We start from the raw sequence: 27,576 nt of genomic DNA, 5'->3' as shown, positions 1-27,576 counted from the left end.
ACATACATATACATTCTTTTTTAAAAAAATATTTTCCATTATGGTTTATCATAGGATATTGAATGTAGTTTTCTGTGCTATATGGTAGGACCTTGTTGTTTATCCATTCTATATAGAAAAGCTAACCCCAACCTCCCACTCCACCCCTCTCCCAGTCCTCTCCCCCTTGGCAACCACAAGTCTGTTCTCTGTGTCTGTGAGTCTGTTTCTGTTTTGTAGATAGGTTCATTGGTACCATACTTTAGTGATATCATATGGTATTTGTCTTTCTCTTTCTGACTTCACTTAGCATGATAATCTCTAGTTCCATCCATATTGCTGCAAATGGCATTATTTCGTTCTTTTTTATGGCTGGGTAGTATTCCATTTGTGTGTGTGTATACACACACACTCCTCACATATTCGTTATCCATTCTTCTATTGATGGACATTTAGGTTGTTTCCATGTCTTGGCTATTGTGTACAGTGCTGCTATGAATGTAAGGGTGCATGTACCTTTTTTTTTTTTTTTTTTGCGGTACGCGGGCCTCTCACTGTTGTGGCCTCTCCCATTGCGGAGCACAGGCTCTGGACGCGCAGGCTCAGCAGCCATGGCTCACGGGCCCAGCCGCTCTGCGGCATGTGGGATCTTCCCGGACCAGGGCACGAACCCGTGTTCCCTGCATCGGCAGGCGGACTCTTAACCATTGCGCCATCAGGGAAGCCTGCATGTATCTTTTTGAATTAGAGTTTTGTCTGGATATATGCTCAGGAGTGGGATTGCTGGATTGTATGGTAATTCTGTTTTTAGTTTTCTGAGGAACCTCCATACTGTTTTCCATAGTGGCTGTACCAACTTACATTCCCACCAACAGTGTAGGAGGGTTCCCTTTTCTCTTCAGGGCTGTGTGTGTATGTGTGTGTGCATGCACTCATGTGTCTTAATACAGCTATTTGATAACTTTATTTTGTAAATTTACTAAAGTTAGGTGATTGAAATTTGTTGATTTATACATATAAAGAAATAGATTTCTGAAAGACTACTGTAAAAATGTCTCTTCTCCAGCAAATTTATAGACTTAATAAAAATTTTAGCCAAAAATATAAGAAATATTTTATTTTAGAGCTTTACGGAGTTATCCTTTCCCCCCCATTAATTAATTAATTAATTAATTTACTTTTGGCTGCGTTGGGTCTTCATTGCTGTGCGCACACAGGCTTTCTCTAGTCGTGGTGAGCGGGGGCTACTCTTCGTTCTGGTGTGCGGGCTTCTCACTGTGGTGGCTTCTCTTGTTGTGGAGCACGGGCTCAGTAGTTGTGGCTCACAGGCTCTAGAGCACAGGCTCAGTAGTTGTGGCACACGGGCTTAGTTGCTCCATGGCAAGTAGGATCTTCCTGGACCAGGGCTCAAACCCGTGTCCCCTGCATTGGCAGGCAGATTCTTAACCACTGCGCCACCAGAGAAGTTCTAGAGTTATCCTTAAATTCATAAGATCATCAAAGGAAAGACAGGAACAAAAACTTCTCCAAAAATTGTCATAAAGGGAAATACACCATAATGATACTAAATCATATTGTAAAGAAATAGGTTCAAGTCAGTGAGTTCCATGTTGTTAAAATACAGTGGATGTTTTGCAGCCCTCGTTATGCATGACCTCTTAGTTGAACCCTTGAAACTCCATTACACTGGTTTTCACCATCACAGTCCACTCTCCTCTCATCAGGTATTCAACATAAAATGTTGGAGCTTCTCAGGGTTCAGTATTGGGCCTCCTTTTCATTGTATAAACTATTTTGAGCAATTTTTGTCAATGCCTGTAACTTCGTTGACGTACCATCTATCTGTAGTATACCAAAAAGTCCTGAATTAACATGTCTAGTCTGAGCTTCAGTTGTCTGCAGAACGACTCCATGTGGAGGGATCCCTTGATTTCAGGTTGTTCTTAACAGCTTTTCTGTTTTTGTTGGTTTCATGTTTATGCTTCAGATTATTTCATTGATCCTTGTTTATAGCTTCTGTGGAACTAAATATAACATTTGAAAACAGTACAATTATAGCATCAAGGTACATCAGTTTTTGTGAATCAGTGATGTTCTAAGAAAAATCTAGGACTTAAGGTTGTTAATACATTATTCAGAAATTAGCCAAACAGGGCCTCCCTGAACTCAGGAAGCCACTGCTGGGTTAGCAGTTATGGCCAATGATATAGAAACATAATGTTTTCCCACGGTATTTTATCCTCTTCATTATGATGGAATTGCAATACGTTATACCACTACATTCCCTTTGCAAGCACTCACTGCACATAAAATTGATCTGTTCTTTGGCCTTTTATGAAAAAACACAAACTTGGACCATGTCAAAAAGCAAAGTTCTGATTTTTTTTTTTTTAATGCATGCTCTGGTAACTTTTGAAAACAGAATATTTGAAGTCTCTTTTCCCTTCCGTACCTACAAGTAAAATAACATTCCAGGAGGATGTACTGTTTGAGTGGTTATGAGGTTGGATTTTGTTCTGAAATCTTTTGAGCTGAGGAATCAAAGCTGTACATTAGAAAATTAAAGTCCTTTGTGAAGTATATGAAACAGGATTATATATATGTTGTGTAGTTCAAAGGCAGTATATTCACTGAATTGTCTTTTGTACATCTTCACTAATAGAAACATATTTTACATAAATTTGAATATAGTTTAAACAAAGATTTTCGTTTGTGGAAAATTAAATGAAAGAATGTGTAGAGATCATTTTGTAAATTATATTGTGTGATTCAAATGTCAAGTTATTAATTACTTGCTTACTCTTTACAAAAAGGGATCTGTCTTGGTGGTTATTCTTGATTAGCAAGTTGCTTTATGTAGAGTGTTTCAGTGTTCTAAGTGCTTTCATGTCTCTTATTTTAAAGGAATGGAATTCAGTAAGTATTTCCTCTCCCGGGCCATTTAAATTTAATGGTTGTGGCATGAGAAACTTAATCTTTTGTCAGATAGAATAAGGCAAATAGAGTCTGGAAGTTTAAAAGAGGATTGGGAACTCATAAATCATGCTATGCTTATTTATTTGTACATCTGAGATGAATGGTAGTCCTGAACAATGTGGGGAGAGCGGACCAGGTTATTGGAGATTTTACCTCCCCGACTCTAGTTGCCCCCTTGCTCCTTTGAGAAGTCCTTGGGGCTCACTAGTGTTTGCTGAAATCAGAGGCACTTTTCAATCACCATTTTTAATCTAGAACTTGGAACCTGTTTATGCTTTGGGGAAAGTTTGCATTATCTTCAAGACTTCCTGATTGACATATATATATATATAAATAAATATTATTTATATTTTATGTGTGTGTGTTTATACATATGCACGTGTGTTTGTATTTTTTTTTCTCCCATGGTATTTAGCATTTAATCATTTCTGATTTGCTTTTTTCGAAACTGTGGAATACTTTCTTACGGGTTGTTTTCACTTCTAATAATGATGTTTTGGTTATAAAGTTTTGGTGTTACAGAAGTGTAATCCTGTACTGATTTTATCAGATGTTGAATACTGAGTATAAAAGCTAGCTGGCTAATTTTCTTCTGTCCTTCCTCCCTTCCTTCTTCCCTCTCTTGCTCCCTTGATCCCTGAATCTGCATCCGTATTCTGTACTGTAATATCTCTACAGTATTCTGTACCAGTAGAGACAGTACTAGTACATGACTACACTCAACATCTTACAGGTTTAAGTTGTCAACATCTGGTACTTTCTAAAATCAGCCTACTGGCACAGAGGCAGCAGGGACAGGAGGGAACTGCTCACCCCTGAGATTTCAAAACGTAGATTTTTCTGTAATGGTGAATTTATCCTTAGGGACTTTTCTTAAGAGAGTCCCTTATCTCTTAGTTCAGTGGTTCTCAGAGTGTAGTCCCAGACGAGCAATACCAAGCATCATACGGGATCATGTTAGAAATGCAAAATTCTTGGATCCCAATTCAAACTGTCTGAATCAGAGACTGGGGAGTGGACCCAACGATCTGGTGTTTCTGATGCATGCAAAAGTTTGAGAACCACTGGCCTAGGTAATGGGAGTATCCCTCCAGATTCTGCTTTGCATTTACTTCTGTCAAGAGTCGTTGTGGTAGCATAATTCTAGTTCAGTTTTTATATTAATTTCTAAGTTTAGAGGTTCACAGACAGCATGGGTAGTGAAAAATTTGAACCCCAGCCTTGGTGTGAGGAGCTAACCTGTGGTTTGAGTTCTCAGGGATGTGATCCCTCCTCCAGTTCTCAGTATATACAGAGTAGACACTCTGTGCCAATGGCTGACTTCTTCTAGTCTTCCCTTTTATTGAAAGCATAGTACTTTGGAAATTTTGGCCTTATGCAGGGGTCTCAGTGATAAGACCTTATCTTCTGTCCCTCCTGCGAATATCAAAAAACAAACCTGGTTTTCAGTTTTCCTCTTTGTTTCTGGTCCTTGGAAATTTCTCTTTTTCTCTGAATCCAGCAATACCTTAAAAAAAATTTTTTTTTGGTATTTAAACCATTATTTATAGATGTTTATGTTAGGGTTTTCACTTTTAGTCCATGATTTTGTCACAGAAGTCGTTATAGTTACTTTATATCAAAGTTTACAATACTTATTTCTGTTCTGTAACTACAACAGTGATCTTTCATGCCTTGTCCTATGTTGATTATAATAATTGAAAACCAGTAAACATTCTTCATAGTATTAGGAATACTTGTATAGTCATTGCAGAACCAAGTAGCATGTTTGGCCCAGGGAGGAGGAGTTGTAATCTTTTGACTACCTATCCTACTCAGAGGATGCTTTAAGTGAAAGAATGATACGGATTTGTTTTCATCTTTGTCCTCCGCTCTCTGATTGCCTTTTTTTTTCTCTTTATTTTTTTGGCTGCATTGGGTCTTTGTTGCGGCACACGGGGTCCTCATCGAGGCATGCGGGATCTTCGTTGCAGCGTGTGGGCTCTTCATTGGGGCACGCGGGCTTCTCTCTAGTTGTGGTGTGCGGGTTTTCTCTCTCTAGTTGTGGCGCGCAGGCTCCAGAGCGCGTGTGCTCTGTAGTTTGCGGCACGCGGGCTCTCTCGTTGAGGTGTGCGGGCTTAGGTGCCCGACCAGGGATTGAACCCGCATCCCCTGCATTGGAAGGCAGATTCTTTACCACTGGACCAGCAGGGAAGTCCCTGATTGCCTTTTTATATTTCTTATGATAAGAGAGCTGTGGGCTTAAGTTTTATTAAGAACTTGTAAGTTCTCAATCATACTATTTTTGAATCCACATTGTGTATGGTATTTTTCTCAGAGTCCTCTGATTCGTTCTAATTTGTAATGGTTGTTTTTCAGACCTGCTGTACTGCCATCACCCTGGGATTTCTTTTCATTGCACTTCTGGCTTGCTTCTATTTCTTGGATCCTGTATTTATATATATGTCCCCAGGTGAAGGAGAGAGCATGCACGCACACGTAAAAATCAATCAAGTTGGGCTTCCCTGGTGGCGCAGTGGTTGAGAGTCCGCCTGCCGATGCAGGGGACACGGGTTCGTGCCCCGGTCTGGGAGGATGCCACATGCCGCGGAGCGGCTGGGCCCGTGAGCCATGGCCGTTGGGCCTGCGCGTCCGGAGACTGTGCTCCGCAACGGGAGAGGCCACAACAGTGAGAGGCCCACATACCGCAAAAAAAAAAAAAAAAAAAAAAAAAAAAAAAAAAATCAATCAAGTAAAATTTTCTGAATGGATGTATGAGAAGCAACTTTGAATCTTAATACATTTGGCAAGGTCTTTGTTTTTTCCCTTATACTAGACTAATAATTTGATTGGAATATAAAACTCTAGATTCAACATTATTTTCCCCCAGAGCACTTTAGCATCTTTTCTTTTCTGTGGGAAGTCTAATGCTAATCTAATTCTTTTTCTTTGTAGGTTACTCCCCCTTTCTTTTTCTGGAAACTGAGAATTTTTTATGCAGTTCCTTAGAGTATTAAAATTGATAAGGAATATGATGAAACCATACTGCATATAGTAAAATAACATTTTAGTAATTCTATGTCACTAAATATCAGTTGTAGTTTCCTATTACTTTGAGTGAAAAAGTAAGGCTTATTACCATAATACTAATGAAGAGCTCACTTCCACATATTTCCCTTCACTTCCTAGTCTTTGTCTCCTCTTACACACTGAGAACCTTTCACAACACAAAGAGAAGGGATGGGAAACTTTCTCAGTCATCTTTCCTTATCTCCACTCTTAAAAGTAATGCATCTGTTGTAAAATAAGAATATGCTAACCCACAACTTGAACATCACTGAAAACATGTAAAGGTTGATAGCCTAAGTGTTTTTTCAATACTTAGTTATTTTGTGGATCTCTAGCATTCTCCTCCATTTGGGCAGTGAATTTTTAGAATTCAGAGTTCCATGTCTTAGCTTGCATGAAGCTTTGCGGGACAGGTTTATACATATGAAAGCCAGTGATTATGATTGGTTGCTAGCATATTGTACCTCAAAAAGTCAATGTTAATCAAGTCTGTTTTACCACACGTGGAGATCACATTTCTAATGCTTATGTGTAGTTCATGTATGAGTTTGTCAAGTCTTACTTGTTCTGTTGTTTTGTTTTAATCAGAATATCTAAATATTAATGGTTATTTTTCACTTTCTAAGTTTTACGATTATCAGAACATAACTGATTTTCTTATTAAAATCAAGGGGTTAAAAACAACTACTTTTGGGCTTCCCTGGTGGCGCAGTGGTTGAGAGTCCGCCTGCCGATGCAGGGGACACCGGTTCGTGCCCCGGTCTAGGAGGATCCCACATGCCGCGGAGCGGCTGGGCCCGTGAGCCATGGCCGCTGAGCCTGCATGTCCGGAGCCTGTGCTCCGCAACGGGAGAGGCCACAACAGTGAGAGGCCCCGCGTACCACAAAAAAACAAAACAAAACAAAAAAACTACTTTTAATAGCACCATTAAATATAGGGAGAAAATAAGGTTAGTGTGAGAAAAGTTACAAGAGCATTTGTATATGGTTCTGAAACCTATTTTCTATTTTAGTTTTAACAAATGTGAATTATAATATTCTTAAGTATAGAAGGAAAATGACATGGTTTTTTGAATACATCTGCTGAATAATTTAGAATGATCAAAAGTAACCATTTAGCAGTTTGCTTCATTCCTATCAGTTTAATCAGTTCTGTTTTATATGCTTATATTTTAAAATCTAACATAGTATGTAACCTCATATATTCTTTAGCTAATATTAACATTTTTGTTCTAGCAGCAGGTGCCAATCAAAAGTTCCCTAATGCCTAAATGATTAGAATTTGCAGGAGCAGACTGGAGATAGGAGAGGCTCTATTAGAAAACACACAGCCCTCATCAGACTGTCAGTTAACTTGTAATTTTGACAGTTTTGATGAGAGACTCAATTGAAAAATTGAGTTGTGTGGGGAATCCTGGAGAGTTAATAATTCAATTAAGTGATCCATACCAATTTTATAGCTAAACCCTTGAAAACTTGAGACTGTGCTTCAACATTAACAGGTATGGGTTTTTAATTATCTACCACTCCCATGATCTACCTGAAATGCCATGTCTTTCCCAAAGATATTCTATGATATTCTAGTTAAGAACTGAAGAACTAGATCAGTTGACTGTTTTTTAATGTTTTAAATAAATTTTACTTTGTCCACATAAACGTTATTAAATAATAAATGTAATGGCCTTAAACAACAGGAATAAAGAGGCAGGCAAGTGTAATTTTAAATCAAATCAAGGGCCTACTTAAATTATACCCCCTCCTAAATTGATCTCTCAGCTAAGAATTAATGCCTAAAAGAGTAACTATTAACTGATGGGAGGACATAGTAGATTTTCTCAGTTGAATTAGAGTTTTAAAGAGATGGTCAGGTACCATAGAAATTGTTTATTGCCCTACTGTGTACCTTGTGTGTTGTTACCTGGTTAATTTTATGATATTTTAAAGAAAGAGTTAACTTTTCATTTGATATTATTTACGGCGCAGCTCCCTTTCCCACCCCACCCCTCGTATCTTTTAAAGGTATTTAATTCAGGTTGACAGTGTATTTTTTCCCTCCTTTACACTTTGTGGTAAACATACTTAAACACCTATGCATGTAAACAGTAACGCAAAAGTCCTTAAAAGATTTTATTCAGTTGATTGATTTTGTTGCATTGGCAGAGTGAAGATAGTCCAAGTCCCAAGAGACAGCGCCTCTCTCATTCAGTCTTTGATTATACATCAGCATCACCAGCTCCCTCACCACCAATGCGACCATGGGAGATGACATCAAATAGGCAGCCCCCTTCAGTTCGACCAAGCCAACATCACTTCTCAGGGGAACGATGCAACACACCTGCACGCAACAGAAGAAGGTTAGTTGGTTACAGTTACTTATTAAATTTGTGGTCATTGGTAGATTTGTGAGGTTTTTTTTAACATCAGAAAGCATTTTTTTCTGTAGGAATTTTATAAACACATCAAAACCTTTTTACTTGTACGCTTACACATGAGAAACGGCATTACAAGTTGTTTAGATTTCTACAGTCCATCATGAGAGTTCATTTAGCTTGTAACTGACAGAAGAAGAAATTGAAAGAGGCTAAAGTGGTTTACCTAAAATCAATCCATACCATTATATGTGAATTCAACTACCTTAAGGTTTAAGACTTTTTGTGGGCTAGGCTTCAATCCATATTACTGAAAAATGCATTTTATAGTTTACAACTGTAAGGAAATATAGAACCATGGTCTTAGGAATGAGCAACCTCTTTTTCGCGCCATTCTTATACACTGCATTCTTAGAAATGAATAACCTCTCTCCAGATATTCCTTCTGTATCCTCTAAGGCAACTGGGAGCTTAATTAAGTTTCTTTAAAATTGTGGAGCCTGTGATACGAAGAGTGACTGAAATTTAGTTTGGCTTTCAGTCCTATCTTCCATATAGGACTTGCCCCTTGCCTTTCCTTCCCAGGGGAATACATTTCCTGAGCTGCTTCCTCTTTAGTAGTTGTCCGAGGTCATACCTTTCTTCTTCCAAGGAAATAGAGTCATATTTCCAGGCGGAAACAATAGAAGGGAACAATTTTGACAGAAATAGTACAAAATCATTTTCGAGAATTGAAGAGGGACTTCCCTGGTGGCGCAGTGGTTAAGAATCTGCCTGCCAATGCAGGGGATGCGGGTTTGAGCCCTGGTCCGGGAAGATCCCACATGCCGCGGAGCAACTAAGCCCGTGTGCCACAACTACTGAGCCTGCGCTCTAGAGCCTGCGAGCCACAACTACTGAAGCCCGCGCACCTAGAGACCATGCTCCACAACAAAAGAAGCCACTGAAATGAGAAGCCCGCGCACCACAATGAAGAGTAGCCCCCGCTTGCCACAACTAGAGAAAGCCTGTGTGCAGCAACGAAGACCCAATGCATCCATAAATAAATAAATAAATAAATGATTTTTTAAAAATTGAAGAAAGACTGAGTGTTGAGCAAGATCTTGGTGAAATTTAAGAATATGCATAAACATTCAGAGATGAAGAATGTTGAACAATAAGAGATCCTCCCTGAATCATACATCATGATCAAGAGGGATTTATCCTGGGATTGCAAGGATTTTTCAATATCCACAAGTCAATCAGTGTGATACACAACATTAACAAATTGAAGAATAAAAACCATATGATTGTTTCAATAGATGTAGAAAAAGCTTTTGATAAGATTTAGCATCCGTTTATGATTAAAAACTCTCCAGAAAGTGGGCATAGAGGGCACATACCTCAACATAATAAAGGCCTTATATGACAAACCTACAGCTGACATCATACTCAGCGGTGAAAACCTGGAAGTGTTCCCTCCAAGATCAGGAATAAGAAAGGATGTCCACTCTCGCCACTTTTACTTAACATAGTTTTGGATGTCGTAGCCAAAGCAGTCAGACAGGAAAAAGAAAAGGAATCCAAGTTGGAAAGGAAGAAGTAAAATTGTCACTGTTTGCAGATGATGTGATACTATACATAGAAAATCCTAAAGATGCCACCAGGAAACTACTAGAGCTCATCAATGAATTCGGTAGAGTTGCAGGATACAGAATTAATACACATAAATCTGTTGCATTTCTATACGTGAATGACACACTATCAAAAAGAGAAATTAAGGAAACAGTCTCATTTACCATCACATCAAAAAGAATAAAATACCTAGGAATAAACCTACTTAAGGAGTTACAAGACCTGTACTTGGAAAACTATAAGGCACTGATGAAAAAAATTGAAGATGACAAAAACAGATGGAAAGATATACTGTGTTCTTGAATTGGAAGAATTAATATAGTTAAAAGGACCATACTTCCCAAGGCAATCTACAGATTCAGTGCAGTCTCCATCAAAATACCAATGGCATTTTTCGCAGAACTAGAACAAATAATTTTAAAATTTGTATGGAGACACAAAATATCCTGAATAGCCAAAACAATCTTGAGAAAAAACAACAGAGCTGAAGGAATCACGCTCCCTGACTTCAGACTATATACTACAAAGCTACAGTTGTCAAAACAGTATGCTACCGGCATAAAAACAGACACATAGATCAATGGAACAGGATGGAAAGCCCAGAAATAAACCCACGCAGTATGGTCAATCTGTGGCAAAGGAGGCAAGAATATACAATGGAGAAAAGACAGCCTCTTCAGTAAGTGGTGCTGGGAAAACTGGACAGCTACATGTAAAAAAATAAAATTAGAACATTCTCTAACACAATATACAGAAATAAATTCAAAATGGATTAAACAGCTAAATGTAAGACCAGATACTATAAAACTCCTAGAGGAATACATAGGTGAACTCTTTCACATAAATTGCAGCAGCATTTTTTGGATCTGTCTCCTAAAGCAAAGAAAATTGAAGCAAAAATAAACAAATCAGACTTAATTAAACTTAAAAGCTTTTACACAGCACAAAATTCATCAACAAAATGAAAAGACAACCTACTGAATGGGAGAAGATGTTTGCAAATGATATGACCGATATGGGGTTAATATCGAACATATATAAACAGCTCATACAACTCAATGTCAAAAAAAAAAACTCAGTTAAAAAATGGGCAGAAGACCTGACTAGACAGTTTTTCAGAGAGGAAATGCAGATGGCCAACAGGTACATGGAAAGATGCTCAGCATTGCTAATCCTCAGGGAAATGCAAATCAAAACCACAATGAGATATCACCTCACACTTGGCAGAACAGCTATTATCAAAAAGAATGCAAAAAACAAATGTTAGCAAAGGTGTGGAAAAAAGAGAACCCTCATACACTGTTGGTGGGAATGTAAATTGGTGCAGCCACTGTGGAAAATAGTATGAAGATTTCTCAGAAAAACTAAAAACAGAACTACCATATGATCCAGCAGCTTCACTCCTGGGTAGATATCCAAAAAAACAAAAATACTAATTAAGAAACATATGCACCCCACTGTTCATAGCAGCATTATTTACAGTTACCAAGGTATGGAAGCAACCTAAGTGTCCATCAACAGGTGAATGGATAAAGGATGTGTGTGTGTGTGTATTCCACACAATGGAATACTACTCAGCCATAAAAAAGGCCGAAATTTTGCCATTTGCAGCAACATGGATGGACTTGGAGGGCATTATGCCAAGTAAAGTAAGTCAGAGAAAAACATACCGTATGACATCACTTATATATATGGAATCTAAAAAATACAGCTAACTAGTTGAATGTAGAAAAAGAAGCAGACTCACAGATACAGAGAACAAACTAGTGGTTACCAGTGGGGAGAGGGAAGGAGGACGGAGAGGGCTAATATAAGGGTAGGGGATAAGAGGTACAAACTATTAGGTGTAAAATAAGCTGCAAGGATATATTTATTGTACAACATGGGGAGTATAGCCAATATTTCATAATGACTATAAGTGGAACATAACCTTTAAAATTGTGAATCACTGTATTGTACACCTGTAACTTATGTAATATTGTACAGCAGCTACAATTTAAAAAGAAGAAATAAAAAAAGAAAAAAGGGGCTTCCCTGGTGGCGCAGTGGTTGAGAGTCTGCCTGCCGATGCAGGGGACACGGGTTTGTGCCCCGGTCCGGGAAGATCCCACATGCCGCGGAGCGGCTGGGCCCATGAGCCATGGCCGCTGAGCCTGCACATCCGGAGCCTGTGCTCCGCAACGGGAGAGGCCACAGCCGTGAGAGGCCCGCATACCGCAAAAAAAAAAAAAAGAAAAAGAAAAAGAGAACCTTCTTGAAAGAATTGTTAAATACTGTACTCTAGGAAGTGGAAGAATAAATGCAAGAAGTAGGATTTAATACCATTTGATTAGGAAAGGAAACAAAAAAGACATACTGCTAAGTCTGAATAAAGGTCTGTTCAAAAAAAGAAAAAAATTCAGGAAAGATCTGAATGTAAAATGGGGACAGAGCAGAGAGAAGTAAAAATGTGCAATCTAGATGTTTTCAGAAAAATGGAATTATATGTTTAAAAATTTAAGTGTAGTCACTAGAAGAATAGAACTGGAATATATAGCTTCCACACAATGAAACAGATAAACAACATATATAGAAAACACCATCCAACAACAGGCAGGTCAGTGAGGCCAGGAGGGAACGGCTTTGTGCTGTTCACAAGTGATACATCTAAAAGTGACAAAGTAGTACCTATCATAGATATAAAAGTCAACTGAAAGAAATATTTGTCCATCTTATCACTGTTTATTATTTCTAGATTTTCCAATAATTCTGCTTTCTAAATGTTCTACTACAAAGGCATACATAACAGATTTAATGAGAGGCAATTCAGTAAAGACAAGGACCAGAATTGTCAAGGAACTTAACATATCAGCATGAGAGCTTGGGTCTTAATTTGTGTTAAGTTTGAGTTATTGAAATTATGTTTGAGTAGGGAAGTGAGAGCAAGAAGCAACAACAGAATAAAACAATATTAAAAGGGACCCTTAAAGTTTGTGGACAGGCTGAGTGTTTTTTCGGGAGGTGAGTGATTGGGGCATATATTTTCTATTTTGAGTGTAAGGTACACATTTTTTCACATCATAATGTCTCTAAATTGATGGTATAGCATAATCTAATTGGCAGCTTTCCTCCTCTTTTTAGTGATACATTAAACAGTCCTTTAAAATATTTTTACAGGTATAAAGATATGTACATATACATGAATTAGTATACATAGATAAATTTTCTTGTTTTTTTCTCTTAGAGAGACTAGAAATAGTGTAGCAGTCAGCGCACTTACGTTCTAAATACCATTCCACAGTCAAAGGAACCAGGGCTCTGGAGAACTGGTTAATTCCAGAGTTGGTATAGGGAAAATACAAGATAAGCCTAGAGCATATTGTCCATATAGTAAGGAAGAATAGTAGAAGGGCACAGGAGCTAAACTGAAAGTGCTCCCATTGGACAAAGTTGAAACAATTTTAACAACAAAATAAAACAATAGTGTGGATTGTAACCTAAAGAATAAAATAAATATCCATATTCATAAATAAGTGAATAAACAAATGGGAGAGAGGGAACAGTTCTTCCTTATGGAATTCCAATTAATACATGTGGAAGAAATGAGGGGAGTAGAAAATCACCATTAGAATATCAATAATAGTGATAGCTGAAGGTCCATTCATGCATGCTAAAGCTATTGGCAAAACTTTTGGCAGCAGCAGAATATTTGCATGGTCTCAAAGTATCTCCCTCCCAAATATTTGGTAATTACAAAGGGAAGAATGGTGATTTTGTAGTAGAGGGTCTTGGCAGAAACCAATTTAGCCAAGTGATTGGTGGTAGATACATAGGCATGAGTGATGCACGTGATGTCATGTGCCCCTGGATACAATGCACTGAAAAGGGCCTATCACCTCTGTGATATCCTTTCCAGTAATGCATAACGTCATGCAGATCATGTGAAACCATCAGACAAATCTGAGTTAAAGGATATTCTGCAGAGTAAATATGTCTTCAGAGGTATCAAGGTCGTGAAAGACTGAGGAACTGTCATGGATTGGAGAAGACTAAAGAAACATGACCACTATATGCAATAATGGGATCCTGCACTGGATTTTTAGACCGTGAGGGGATATTGGTAGAAAGACTGGGTAAAGTCTGGATACATTCTGTTGTTTAGTTAACAGTATGATACCAAGGCTTATTTCTTAATTTTGATAATTTTTCTATTCTAATGGAAGATATTAACATGAAGGAAAGCTAGGTGAGGGGTACACAAAAATTACACTAAAATTATCTCAAAATAAAACATTAAAGTGAGTTCGAAGGTGGATGGCATCTGAAAATCAGTGAAATACAGTATGTCAGTTTTGAAGCAGAAATGCAAAAAAGAGTTATGCTGAAAATAAAGATAGAGGAAGCAATGAATGGAGCAAGAACCTGGGGGTTAGTTTTAAGAGCACTGTAGAGGAGTTGATGTTGCAAAGGAGTGTCCCTTATTCTTTTTAAGACTGGGCAGTTGAGAGTGAGAATAAACAGATTTAGAGGTGCAGAGTGCAACAATTAAGGGAAAGGTGACCTGTCCTCAGTAACTACTGCTGAGGTGACTGTGTGCAGCTGTGTCTTGAAGGGGGCTGTTTGGCCTCTTTTGCCTAATGTAGAGTACATTTTTAATGAGGCCTGCTGCTTTTTCGAATTGCTACGTGTGCTGAGGCATTGTAAAAAGCAGTGGAGCTGAATTGTGGAATTACAGGGAAGTGGAAGATGGAAATCTACTCATGATAACTTGTTATTTGTGTTAAGCTATGTCCATGACAAGTACATGGGGAGTAAAAGTGGTTTCCTTCAGTAACCAGATTCTATCTAAAAATTCTGTATATTACTGGAACATTTATGCTGACGCTATTTTGCCATCATTTCCATTCTCAGCATTTACCCAATTACTCTATTATTTGCAATTGTCAACAAATTAAATGTTCTTTAGTTATCTCATGTATTTTCTACTCTCATTTTTTAAAATTGTCATTTTGGGCATATAGGAACTATGTCTTTTCTATGTGTCTTAGCCTGATAGACAAACATAAAATGCCCATTAGGCATATGTGGTTTATGGCCAAGGTACATACGCAAATTAAAATTTGTTCTAAAATGTTTATAAAATAAAGGAGGCAAAATAATAGGTTAAACCATATGAAATTGCTTATATTTGACTATATTTGCCTATAAAAGGATCAATTTTGTACAATTAAAGCCCCTCCCCCAAAATGACTGATTTCTAAATAATCTCAGAGCTGAATATCAATTTTGTTTACTTCTGTTATGTTTTAAAAAACATATACATTCTATTTAAATTTGTAAGTGTTCAGAGCTGATGATGAACCACAGCAATTCTTTAATACTCAAGCCTACCTTAGCATATACTACTAATGGATTACAACGAGAGACAATACAGAATCCTGATGGATCACAACAGTAAACATTATAACAACCTTTCTGACATTTTTGCTATATTACAGTCCTCCTGTCAGGCGCCAGAGAGGAAGAAGGGATCGTCTGTCTCGACATAATTCCATTAGTCAAGATGAAAATTATCACCATCTCCCTTATGCACAGCAGCAAGCAATAGAGGAACCTCGAGCCTTCCACCCTCCGAATGTATCTCCCCGTCTATTACACCCTGCTGCTCATCCACCCCAGCAGAATGCAGTAATGGTTGACATACATGATCAGGTATAGTAACAGAATGCCCAGGAAATACAGGTGCTGAAAGTTGGTAGCAGTTTATTGAGGTTGGTTGTTTTTTGTTGTAGATTTCTTTTAATTTTACCTAAAAGGAAACAATTTTATCCAAAATGAAGCTATTTTAGGTAAGTTCATCATTTTTCATTGAGAATTAAAATTTAAATTCTACACAGCTTCCTTAGAAGAAAGTTGAACTTTAAAAAATTAGGATCAAGGTTGTGAAAGCTCAGAATGACTTCATTGTAACAGTTGGTTTAAAATGACCAATACAGGATTTATAGCGGATATCAGACAGCTGGTGGTTTGAGTCTATATTCCTGTTTCCCTCTCCCTTCTGGTTTCTTTTGGAGTAATTCAGTAGGCAAGACAGTTAGGGGCATCTTTGATTACAAGTTTCTCTAGGTCTCCATGGAGATGACAGGTACAGAGCTTCCTTTCCCTTTGTTCCTTCCAGGAACTGAGGGACTAGCTGAGAAGAGGGTTTGCCAGTCCTTAGAGCCTGAGACCAAAATTGTATGATTTTCTGAGGTCAAAAAAGACACAAATCTAGGGACTTCCCTGGTGGTCCAGTGGGTAAGACTCCATGCTCCCAATGCAGGGGGCCGGGTTCAATCCCTGGTCGGGGAACTAGATCCCACATGCATGCCGCAACTAAAAGATCCTGCATGCCAGAACTAAGACTCAGCGCAGCCAAAATAAACATTATTTTAAAAAAGACAAATCTAGACATATTCTTATAAAGTTTCTGGATTTTAAGGATAAGGGGGAAAAATCTTCCAAGTTTATAGACAGCAGAAATTACAAAGGAAAGGAAATCAAATCAGACTAGTGTTTGATTTTTTTTTTTTTAATATACTGCACTGGATGCTGGAAAACAATGAAAGTACCATATACTGACAGTTGAAAGAAAATATGATTTTGCTCAGACATCCTTCTTCCTTCAACCATGTTCTTTCCCTTTATGTTCATGAAACACTTTAAAAAAGTTAATCACATAATAATAAGTTTTAAAAAGAAAAGTTTTTCCAGACCATATTTTTTGTGGTCATAATCTGATAAAACTGTAAATCATAAGTTTTTTAAAAAGATTTTTTAAAATGACACTGAAATATTTGAGGCAAGGTTGTAAAGGAAAAATCTCCATACCATAGTCAGTGGGACAGGCCAAAGCTGTTCTCCAAGAAATTTTTATAAACCTTCATTATGAACACTAATTGCTTGAGTAATTAGGGTGAAATGTTACAGAATAAACCAAAAGGAATTGGGATGAATAACTTACCAGGCAAACAACTAAAACTAATGATTTGAAAATCTATTCTTTTAATAAGGGAAGTAGCACAAAGAAAACCCAATCCTAGTTCTTTGAAAAGTTGGTAAGGATGGCACACCTCTTCTGAGCTTGGTTATAGAAAAAAGAACAAATGTAAAGAAGAGTAGGAATGATAAAAAGATATATCTCTATATGTAGGAAACATTCAAAGAATTTTTTCAGTTGTAAAATGAAAATAGCACCTGTTTCATAAGGGATGTTGAAAGAATTAAGAGTTAATCCATTCTGAGCACTTAAACTAGGGTAAGTGCTCAAGTATTGCTTCATTATTAACTATTATAATGGAATTTTATATATAATCCTGGGGGGGACAAAAGAAAACTTAAAGGAAGTTCCAAAAATTGACCCAAGAATAACAGGAAAATTTGAATTACCACAGAAGTGTGAAAGCTAATCAGAGATTTACCAAGGCACGGTGACAAGATAGCTTCACAGCTGTTTTCTCTAACCTTTAGAGAGCACTCAAATAATTCCAGGTGGCTTTTTTTTTTTTAAGTCAAACTCTCTATTTTGTGAAACCAGCATAGTTTTAATACCAAAAACAAATAAAGATAGTAATCCCCCCAAACTCCCTAATGCATAGGCAGAATTTCTAAATAGATGTTTAGAAACATGTTTAGAAAGTACACCATATCAAAAGAGTAATAAACTGTGACCAAATAAGATCTATTCCAAGTAATAGACGATAGTTTTGTATGAAAATCATATCGCATCAGCAAATAATAGAAGAAAAAGCATATGATTATAATAAAAAGATGTTGAAAAGTCTAAGTTTACTAAGAACTCTAACAAAATAGAGCAAGAAGGAAATTAATTATAATAAATAAAACTAATAGTAAGTATCCTAATCTGTGAGTGACAAATCAGCAACTAGAGAGATACTTGCTTTGTTCATATTTATTCATTGTTATGTTAGGAGTTCTACCAAATGCAGAATGATATTGTAATGGATATAAAACATTGAAAGAAATCACTGTATCTTTCTCCCTCTCATTACATAATTGTAAGTAGAAGAAAACACAAGATATTCTACTTTGAAAGAATTTGATACAGTGCCTAAATGCAAATTACGTGTACAGAAAGCAATAACTTAGGTCGATCAGCTGATGAATAGATGCAATATGGTATATCTGTGCAGTGGAATATTACTCACTCAAAAATTAGTGAAGTACTAATTCATGCTACCACATGGATTAACCTTGAAAACATGCTTAGTAAAAGAAGCCAGTCACAAAAGGCCACAGATTCAGTTTGATTTCATTTATATGAAATGTCTAAAATAGGCAAATCCATAGAAACAAAGCATGAATGAAGTGATTGCTTATCATTAGTAGAATAAATTATGATACCTTCATACCATGGAATGTATCTATTACAAAGAATTACTTAGAATTATGCCAGGAATGTGAGTGATATCTGCAAGATACAGTTGAGCAAGAAAAACAAAATTGAGGAAAGTGTTATGTTCAATTTTGTAAAACATGGTGATTAAATATTTGTATACATAGGACTCTGAACATAGAGAAAAATACAGAGAAATATATACTAGGCGTGAGGGGGGTGAGTGCTAAAGTGAAGGGAAAGGGAAGGAGGGTAGAGATGGAACCAAAGAAAGAAAAGGAAAAGACTTAATTTCAGAAAAGATGGTATCTCGTTTATGTAAAGTTACTTATTGGGTCTACATATTGAAAAATGAAACAATTGCATATGTAAACACCAGAACAACACAAGGCATAGAAAACCTGAACAGACCAATAGCTATGGAAGAAATTAAAGGCATGATAAAAAACATGTCTTTATAGATTACATCTGAATTCTGTCTAATCTCTATAAAGAACTGAAAGTTCCAATTTAAACTATTCCAGATCACAGACAAAGATAGAAATTTTCTAAGTATATTTTGTGAAGCTTACATAACCTTAATAATAAAACCTCAGACAGTACAACAGATGAAAGCGTTCAACTAGTTTCCCTCTTGAATACAGATGCAGATGCTTTAAATAATAAACCATAGCTAGTGTTATACTAAAATAGTCTATTAGCAAAGTTGAAATAATGATTATTAGAGTTTATCCTGGCAATGCAGGATAAGTTCAACATTAGGAAAACTTTTTTTTAGTTTGTTTTTGTTTTGGGCTGCGTTGGTGCTACGTTGGGTCTTCGTTGCTGTGCGCAGGCTTTCTCTAGTTGTGGTGAGCGGGGGCTACTCCTTGTTGCCGTGCGTGGACTTCTCGTTGCAGTGGCTTCTCTTGCTGTGGAGCACAGGCTCCAGGCGCACAGGCTTCAGTAGTTGTGGCTCACAGGCTCTAGAGAGCAGGCTCAGTAGTTGTGGTGCACAGGCTTAGTTGCCCCATGGTAGGTGGGATCTTCTCGGACTGGTGCTCAAACCTGAGTCCCCTGCATTGGCAGACGGATTCTTAACAACTGCGCCACCAGGGAAGCCCAGGAAATCTTTTAAGGTAATAGATTTCATCAACACTCTAAAGGGAGAATGTTTTGTTAATAGATGCAAAAATATAAAATTTAGCCATCATGTCCAATAACAGGTCTTATAATGGAAAAGGGAGTTTTATTTTCTAGAGCTGGTAGGCAAGGTTATTGAGAGCATCCCCATTGATTGAGGACAATTGACTATACTGTATAAATTATTAATAATATCCTAAAAGCATCAAAAGAGCTTAAAGATCAGAAGGAATTGCCAGGTCAAAATTTAAGGGATAGTAGGGATGCTAGTTCTATCCTGAAGGCATGTTCATTTTTGCAAGCTTGAACTTCAATTTTAAGTGAGGCACAAGAGAACGGGAATCAGAGACCACTGTTTAAGGAGTCCCTTCCTACATAGATGACCCTTCTTATGTAAAATAGTCACCTTAAAGGTCTGTATCCTTAGAATAAGAGTGACCAGAAACCGATGTAATTTGTGGCCAAATTCACATCAGACTGTGCAATTAGTGAAAGTACTTGGGACTGCAGGGGCCTAGAAAACATGCAGATTCTCGTTGGAGGAAGAAATCTTCAGGCTAGTTTTCAAAGAATTCCCTCCATCAAATTTTCAAGGACAGTAAGCAATAAACAAAGTTAACCAAGTACGTGAGGAAAAAAGGACTACAAATGAAAACCAACAGAAATAGATCTACAGTGAGTTCACATAACCTATTTCTTTCTTTTTTTTCTTGATCTTTATTGGAGTATAATTGCTTCACAATACTGTGTTAGTTTCTGTTGCACAACAAAGCATGTCAGCCATATGCATACACATGTACCCCTATCCCCTCCCTCTTTAGCCTCCCTCCCATCCTCCCTATCCCACCCTTCTATGTCATCTCAAAGCACCGAGCTAGTCTCCCTGTGCTGTGCTGCTGCTTCTCACTAGCCAACTATTTTACATTCAGTAGCGTATATATATGTCGACGCTACTCTCACTTTGCCCCAGCTTCACCCTCCCACCCCCATGTCCTCAAGTCCATTTTCTGTGTCTACCTCTTTATTCCTGCCCTGCAACTACATTCCTCAGTACCTTTTTTTTTTTTTAGATTCCATATATATGCGTTAGCATACAGTATTTGTTTTTCTCTTTCTGACTTACTTCACTCTGTATGACAGACTCTAGGTCCATCCACCTCACTGCAAATAACTCAATTTCATTTCTTTTAATGGCTGAGTAATGTTCCATTGTATATACGTGCCACATCTTCATTATCCATTCATCTGTTGATGGATATTTAGGTTGCTTCCATGTCCTGGCTATTGTAAATAGTGCTGCAGTGAACATTGTGGTACATGTCTCTTTCTGAATTATGGTTTTCTCAGGGTATATGCCCAGTAGTGGGATTGCTGGGTCATATGGTAGTTCTATTTTTAGTTTTTTGTTTGTTTGTTTGTTTGTTTGTTTTTTGCAGTACGCGGGCCTTTCACTGTTGTGGCCTCTCCCATTGCGGAGCACAGGCTCCGGACGCGCAGGCTTAGCAGCCGTGGCTCACAGGCCCAGGCGCTCCGCAGCATGTGGGATCTTCCCGGACCCGGGCACGAACCCATGTCCCTTGCATTGGCAGGTGGACTCTCAACCACTGCGCCACCAGGGAAGCCCCTCATTGTAGTTTTGATTTGCATTTCTCTAATATTAATTAGTGATGTTGAGCATCTTTTCATGTGCCTCTTGGCCATCTGTACGTCTTCCTTGGTGAAATGTCTGTTTAGGTCTTCCACTCATTTTTTAACTGGATTGTTTGTTTTTTTGATATTGAGCTCCATGAGCTGTTTGTATATTTTGGAAGTTAATCCTTTGTTTCATTTGCAAATATTTTCTACCATTCTGAGGGTTGTCTTTTTGTCTTGTTTATGGTTTCCTTTGCTGTGCAAAAGCTTTTAAGTTTAATTAAGTCCAATTTGTTTATTTTTGTTTTTATTTCTGTTACTTTAGGAGGTGGGTCAAAAAAGATCTTGCTGTGGTTTATGTCAAAGAGTGTTTTTCCTATGTTTTCCTCTTAAGAGTTTTATAGTGTCTGGTCTTACATTTAAGTCTTTAATCCATTTGGAGTTTATTTTTGTGTATGGTGTTTGGGAGTGTTCTAATTTCATTCTTGTACATGTAGCTGCCCAGTTTTCCCAGCACCACTTATTGAAGAGGCTGTCTTTTCTCCATTGTATGTTCTTACCTCCTTTGTTGTAAATTAGGTGCCCATATGTGCGTGGGTTTATCTCTGGGCATTCTGTCTTGTACCATTGATCTATGTTTCTGTTTTTATGCCAGTACCATACTGTCTTGAATACTGTAGCTTTGTGGTATAGTTTGAAGTCAGGGAGCCTGATTCCTCCAACTCCGTTTTTCTTTCTCAAGATTACTTTGGCTATTCGGAGTCTTTAGTGTTTCCATACGAATTGTAAAGTTTTTTTTGTTCGAATTCTGTGAAGGATTCCATTGGTAGTTTGATAGGGATTGCATTGAATCTGTAGATTGCTGTATTGTGATCTGTAGATCACAGTATTGATTCTTTCAATCCAAGAACATGGTATATTTCTCCATCTGTTTATGTCATTTTTGATTTCTTTCATCAGTGTTTTATAGTTTGCTGAGTACAAGTCTTTCGCCTCCTTAGGTTTATTCCTAGGTATTTTATTATTTTTGTTGCAGTGGTAAATGGGAGTGTTTCCTTAATTCCTCTTTCTGATCTTTCATTGTTGGTGTATAGGAATGTAAGAGATTTCTGTGCATTAGTTTTGTATCCTGCAACCTTACCGAATTCATTGATTAGTTCTAGTAGTTTTCTGGTGGCATCTTAGGATTTTCTATGTATAGTATCATGTCATCTGCAAACAGTGATGGTTTTACTGCTTCTTTTCCAATTTGTATTCCTTTTACTTCTTTTTCTTCTCTGATTGCCGTGGCTAGGACTTCCAAAACTATGTTGAATAATAGTGGCAAGAGTGGACATCTTTGTCTTGTTCCTGATCTTAGTGGAAATGCTTTCAGTTTTTCACCATTGAGTATGATACTTGCTGTGGGTTTGTCATATATGGCCTTTATTATGTTGAGGTAGGTTCCCTCTATGCCCATTTTCTGGAGAGTTTTTATCATAAATGGGTGTTGAATTTTGTCAAAAGCTTTTTCTGCATCTATTGAGATCATATGGTTTTTATTCCTTAATTTGTTAATGTGGTGTGTCACATTGTTTGATTTGCATATACTGAAGAATGCTTGCGTCCCTGAGCTAAATCCCACTTGATCATGGTGTATGATCCTTTTAATGTGCTGTTGGATTCTGTTTGCTAGTATTTTGTTCAGGATTTTTGCATCTATGTTCATCAGTGATATTGGTCTATAATTTTCTTTTTTTGTGATATCTTTTTCTGGTTTTGGTATCAGGGTCAGTGATCTCTTGGTTATTGAGTAGCACACTGTTTAGCCTCCATGTATTTGTGTTTTTACAGGTTTTTCCCTGTAATTGATTACCAATCTCATAGCGTTGTGGTCAGAAAAGATGCTTGTTATGATTTCAAGTTTCTTAAATTTTCCGAGGCTTGATTTGTGACCCAAGATGTGATCTGTCCTGGAGGATGTTCCATGTCCACTTGAGAAGAAAGTGTATTCTGCCACTTGTGGGTGTAGTGTTCTATAAATATCCATTAGATCTATCTGATCTATTGTGTCATTTAAAGCTTGTGTTTCCTTCCTTATTTTCTGTTTGGATGATCATTGGTGTAAGTGGGGTGTTAAAGTCCCCTACTATTATTGTGTTACTGTCGATCTCTCCTTTTGTGGTTGTTAGCATTTGCCTTATGTATGGAAGTGCTCCTATGTTGGGTGCCTAAACATTTATAATTTTATATCATTCTTAGATTGATCCTTTGATCATTATGTAGTGTCCCTCCTTAGGCCTTGTAACAGTCTTTATTTTAAAGTCTATTTTATCTGATATGAGTATTGCTACTCCAGCTTCCTTTTGATTTCCATTTGCATGGGATATCTTTTTCCATCCCTTCACTTTCAGTCTGTATTTTTCCCTAGGTCTGAAGTGGGTCTCTTGTAGACAGCATATATATGGGTCTTGTTTTTGTATCCATTCAGCTAGTCTTTGTCTTTTGGTTGGGGCATCTAATCTATTTACATTCAGGTTTATTGTTGATATGTATGTTCCTATTCCCATTTTCTTAATTGTTTTGGGTTTGTTTTTGTGGGTCTTTTTCTTCTCTTATGTTTCCTGCTTAGAGAAGTTTCTTTAGCATTTGTTGTAAAGCTGGTTTGGTGGTGCTGAATTCTCTTAGCTTTTGTTTGTCTGAAAAGCTTTGACTTCTCCGTAGAGTCTGAATGAGATCCTTGCCTTGGTTGTAGGTTTTTCTCTTTCATTACTTTAAGTATATTCTGCCACTCCCTTCTGGCCTTCAGAATTTCCACTGAAAAATCAGCTGATAACCTTATAGGGATTTCTTTGTATGTTATTTTTTGTTTTTCCCTTGCTGCTTTTAATATTTTTTCTTTGTATTTAATTTTTGTTAGTTTGATTAATATGTGTCTTGGTGTGTTTTTCCTAGGGTTTATCCTGTATGGGACTCTCTGTGCTTCCTGGACTAGGGTGACTATTTCCTTTCCCATGTTAGGGAAGTTTTCAACTATAATCTCTTCAAATATTTTCTGAGACCCTTTCTTTTTCTCTTCTTCTTCTGGGACCCCTATAATTCGAATGTTGGTGCATTTAGTATTGTCCCAGAGGTCTGTGAGATTGTCTTCAGTTCTTTTCATTCTTACTTCTTTATTCTGCTCCTCAGCAGTTATTTCCACCATTTTGTCTTCCAGCTCACTTATTTGTTCTTCTGCCTCAGTTATTCTGTTATTGATTCCTTCTAGTGTATTTTTCATTTCATTTATTGTGTTGCTCATCTCTGTTTGTTTGTTCTTTAGTTCTTCTAGATCTTTGTTAAACATTTCTTGTATTTTCTCATTCGTGCCTCCATTCTATTTCCGAGATTCTGGATCTTCTTTACTGTTATTACTCTGAATTCTTTTTCAGGTACATTGCCTTTTTCCTCTTCATTTATTTGGTCTTATAGGTTTTTACCTTGCTCCTTCATCTGTGACATATTTTTTTGCATCCTCTCTCTCTCTTTTTCTTTTTCTTTTTTTATGAGTGTGATTGTGATCCTGTTTGGCCTGAGGCTTCTAACACTGCGGTTTGTAGGCTGTTGGGTGGAGCTGGGTCTTGGTGCTGAGATGAGGAACTCTGTGAGACCTCACTCTAATGAATGTTCCCTGGGGTCTGAGGTTCTTTGCTAGTCCAGTGGTTCGGACTCAGAGCTCCCACCGCAGGAGCTTCAGCCCGACCCCAGGGTTGTGAACCAAGATCCCGCAAGCCGCCTGGGGTGCGGTTGCGGAGGTGGGAACCACAACAATAACAAAGTAAAAAATAAAATTAGACTAGGAAACTAACAGATGTTAGGAAGAATATAAAAATAGAAATATAGATGAATCAACAACTGGAAGGTACATCAGTACCACAGTAGTAAAAAGGAGGGGGGAGGGCTTCCCTGCTGGCGCAGTGGTTGAGAGTCCGCCTGCCGATGTAGGGGACATGGGTTCGTGCCCCGGTCCGGGAGGCTCCAGCATGCCGCGGAGCGGCTGGGCCCGTGAGCCGTGGTCGCTGGGCCTGCGCGTCCGGAGCCGGTGCTCCACAACAGGATAGGCCACAACGGTGAGAGGCCCACGTACTGCCAGAAAAAAAAAAAAAAAAGGAGGGGGGAAAAGGAAAAAAAAAGCGGGGGGAGGCCTTGGCTGTGGAGGGTGGGGCCTAAGCAAGGGTGAGATTTGGGCGGTGGGTGGGGCCAATGCTCAGGACCCACAGGGCTTGAAAAGGCCCTGGGAGCTTTGGGGGGTGGGGCTTAGGCTCAAGGAACAGAAAGAACCCAGGTATGCCCCCCACCTCTGGTCTCAGAGGGCAGGGGACCTCACCTGGGAGCCCAGCAGGCTTCCTGGGCTAGAGTGGGTGGGGCAAACTCCTTCCCACCTCTCCTGCTCCTCTGGTCTGGGAGGGCCCCTCCCACCTGCCTCTCCTGATCTCCCCGGCCTCAGGGGCACTGATCCTGTCTGGCCTCTACTTCTCCTCCCCTCTCAGTCCCCCTACATCCTACCAGTTCACTTTGGGGTTCCTCCCATCTCCTTGGGCATCAGAGTCCCCCACCAGCGGGGATGGCAGGTGCCCTAGTTGTGGGGAGATGCTAGCTCCGCATATTCCCACACAGCCATCTTCTACGTTTGCTCCACATAACCTATTTCAAACAGCATAATTAATGGTAAAACTTTGAGTGCTTTGAGTGTTGTCTTTTAGAAATAAGTACTGAAATATTTATGAAGTGATAGGTTCCTGGGATTTGCTTCAGAAAAGTACAGGAAAGGGAGAAGTTGATGGGAGTGGATTGGATATATGGTTTTGTGGTTTTGGAGGCTATGTGCTAGATATGGGGGTTCATTATACTGGTATTGAGCATGTTTGAAATTCTCCATAGTAAATATGCAAATAAGAAAGTAAAATTGAAAAATCAAAATAATATGAAGGAAGTTAAGAATCTTAACAAAAGATGTTCAAGCCCTCTTTGTAGAAGATTATAAAACTGTCTAAATACTAAAAGATTTGGCTTGAAAGATCCAAATTTGTAAAAACTCTCTGCTTTCAATACTGATATACAGGGTGTGTAGAATTACTGTACTCCCAAGTAAATTTCCAGTAAGGTTTTTGATGTTACTTGAGAAGCTGATTCTGCGATTTCTGTGGCATTTTAAAGGACCTGGGATTATCCAGAGCACGGAAAAGCAAAGTATTGCTGGCTGTTTTTGTAGAGTTTTATTGGAATACAACTATGCTTATTTATTTATCTGTCATTTGTGGCTGCTTTGTGCAGGGACTAGGATGGCCCACAAACTTAAAGTATTTACTTTTCTGGCCCTTTATGAAATAGTTGGCCAACTAACACTCTGGTCTAGAATCTCTAAGGCCACTTGGTCCTCAAAGTATGTCTTGGATCAGCTGATCAGCAGCAGCAGCAGCATCACCTAGATATTTGTTAAAAATGCACATTCTCGGGCTTCCCTGGTGGCGCAGTGGTTGAGAGTCCGCCTGCCGATGCAGGGGACACGGGTTCGTGCCCCTGTCCCGGAAGATCCCACGTGCCGCGGAGCGGCTGGGCCCGCGAGCCATGGCCGCGGAGCCTGTGTGTCCGGAGCCTGTGCTCCGCAACGGGAGAGGCCACAGCAGTGAGAGGCCCGCGTACAGCAAAAAAAAAAAAAAAAAAAAAAAAAAAAAAAAAAAAAAAATGCACATTCTCAGACTATACAATAGACTTACTAGGTAAGGGATCCAGCAATCTGTTTTAACCCAGGTGATTCTAATGCACACTACAATTAAGAGAACCTCTGGTGTATAATTCTGAAGTAGAACAAGGTGGGTAGAGTAGCTCTTCCAATTATTAAGACTAATTATAAAGCTATATGAAGGTATTTTTGCCAGAATAATTAAATATGCTAGTGAAATAGAATATAAAGCCCAGAGATAAACTAACAGATTTAAGAATACTTTATATGTGATATATAACTGCAGATGAGTTGGGAGAAAACAGAATTTTTAATAAATGATGCTGGGACAATTAGATATCCAAATGAAAACATGAAACTGGATCCTTTATCTCATACCATCTACAAATGTCAGTTCCAGGTAGATCAAAGATGTAAATGTTAATGGCAATATAAGCTTTTAAGAAAGTAATATGGGAATGGCTTCATGACCTTAAGTAGGGAAGGCTTTCTTTAAGACATAGGAAAAGCACTAACTATACAGAGAACTGTTGATAAATTAAAGAACTTGTGTTCATTGTGAGAAATAGACTTAGACATATATTTTGGTCACTTAATTTTTGGCAAAAATGCCAAGGGAATTCCAGGAGAGAAAGGAAGGTCTTTTTCAGTAATGGTGTGGAAACAACTGGTTATCTATGTGGATAAATTTGAACCTTGGCTCCTACTTTATATAGTACACAAAAATAAAGTTGGTTTCTAGATTTAAGTGTGAAAGATAA

The 27,576-nt window shown here is 38.2% G+C and overlaps 1 protein-coding gene across 5 annotated transcripts in view; it reads left to right on the top strand.

Annotated features, from left to right (window-relative positions):
• RNF38 (ring finger protein 38) overlaps positions 1-27,576 on the top strand; it is a 129,070-nt gene that overhangs the window by 82,348 nt on the left and 19,146 nt on the right. For all 5 annotated transcript variants that reach the window (XM_081236154.1, XM_081236155.1, XM_081236158.1 and 2 more), the window contains 2 exons: positions 8,164-8,357; positions 15,464-15,677. In XM_081236154.1, coding sequence (XP_081092280.1) covers positions 8,164-8,357; positions 15,464-15,677 — 408 coding nt within the window. The remainder of the gene's footprint in view (positions 1-8,163; positions 8,358-15,463; positions 15,678-27,576) is intronic.

The sequence above is a fragment of the Mesoplodon bidens genome (genome assembly GCF_964165515.1).
Source record: "Mesoplodon bidens genome assembly, chromosome: 6".
Taxonomy (NCBI): domain Eukaryota; kingdom Metazoa; phylum Chordata; class Mammalia; order Artiodactyla; family Ziphiidae; genus Mesoplodon; species Mesoplodon bidens.
This window is presented reverse-complemented; position numbering and strand designations above follow the sequence as displayed.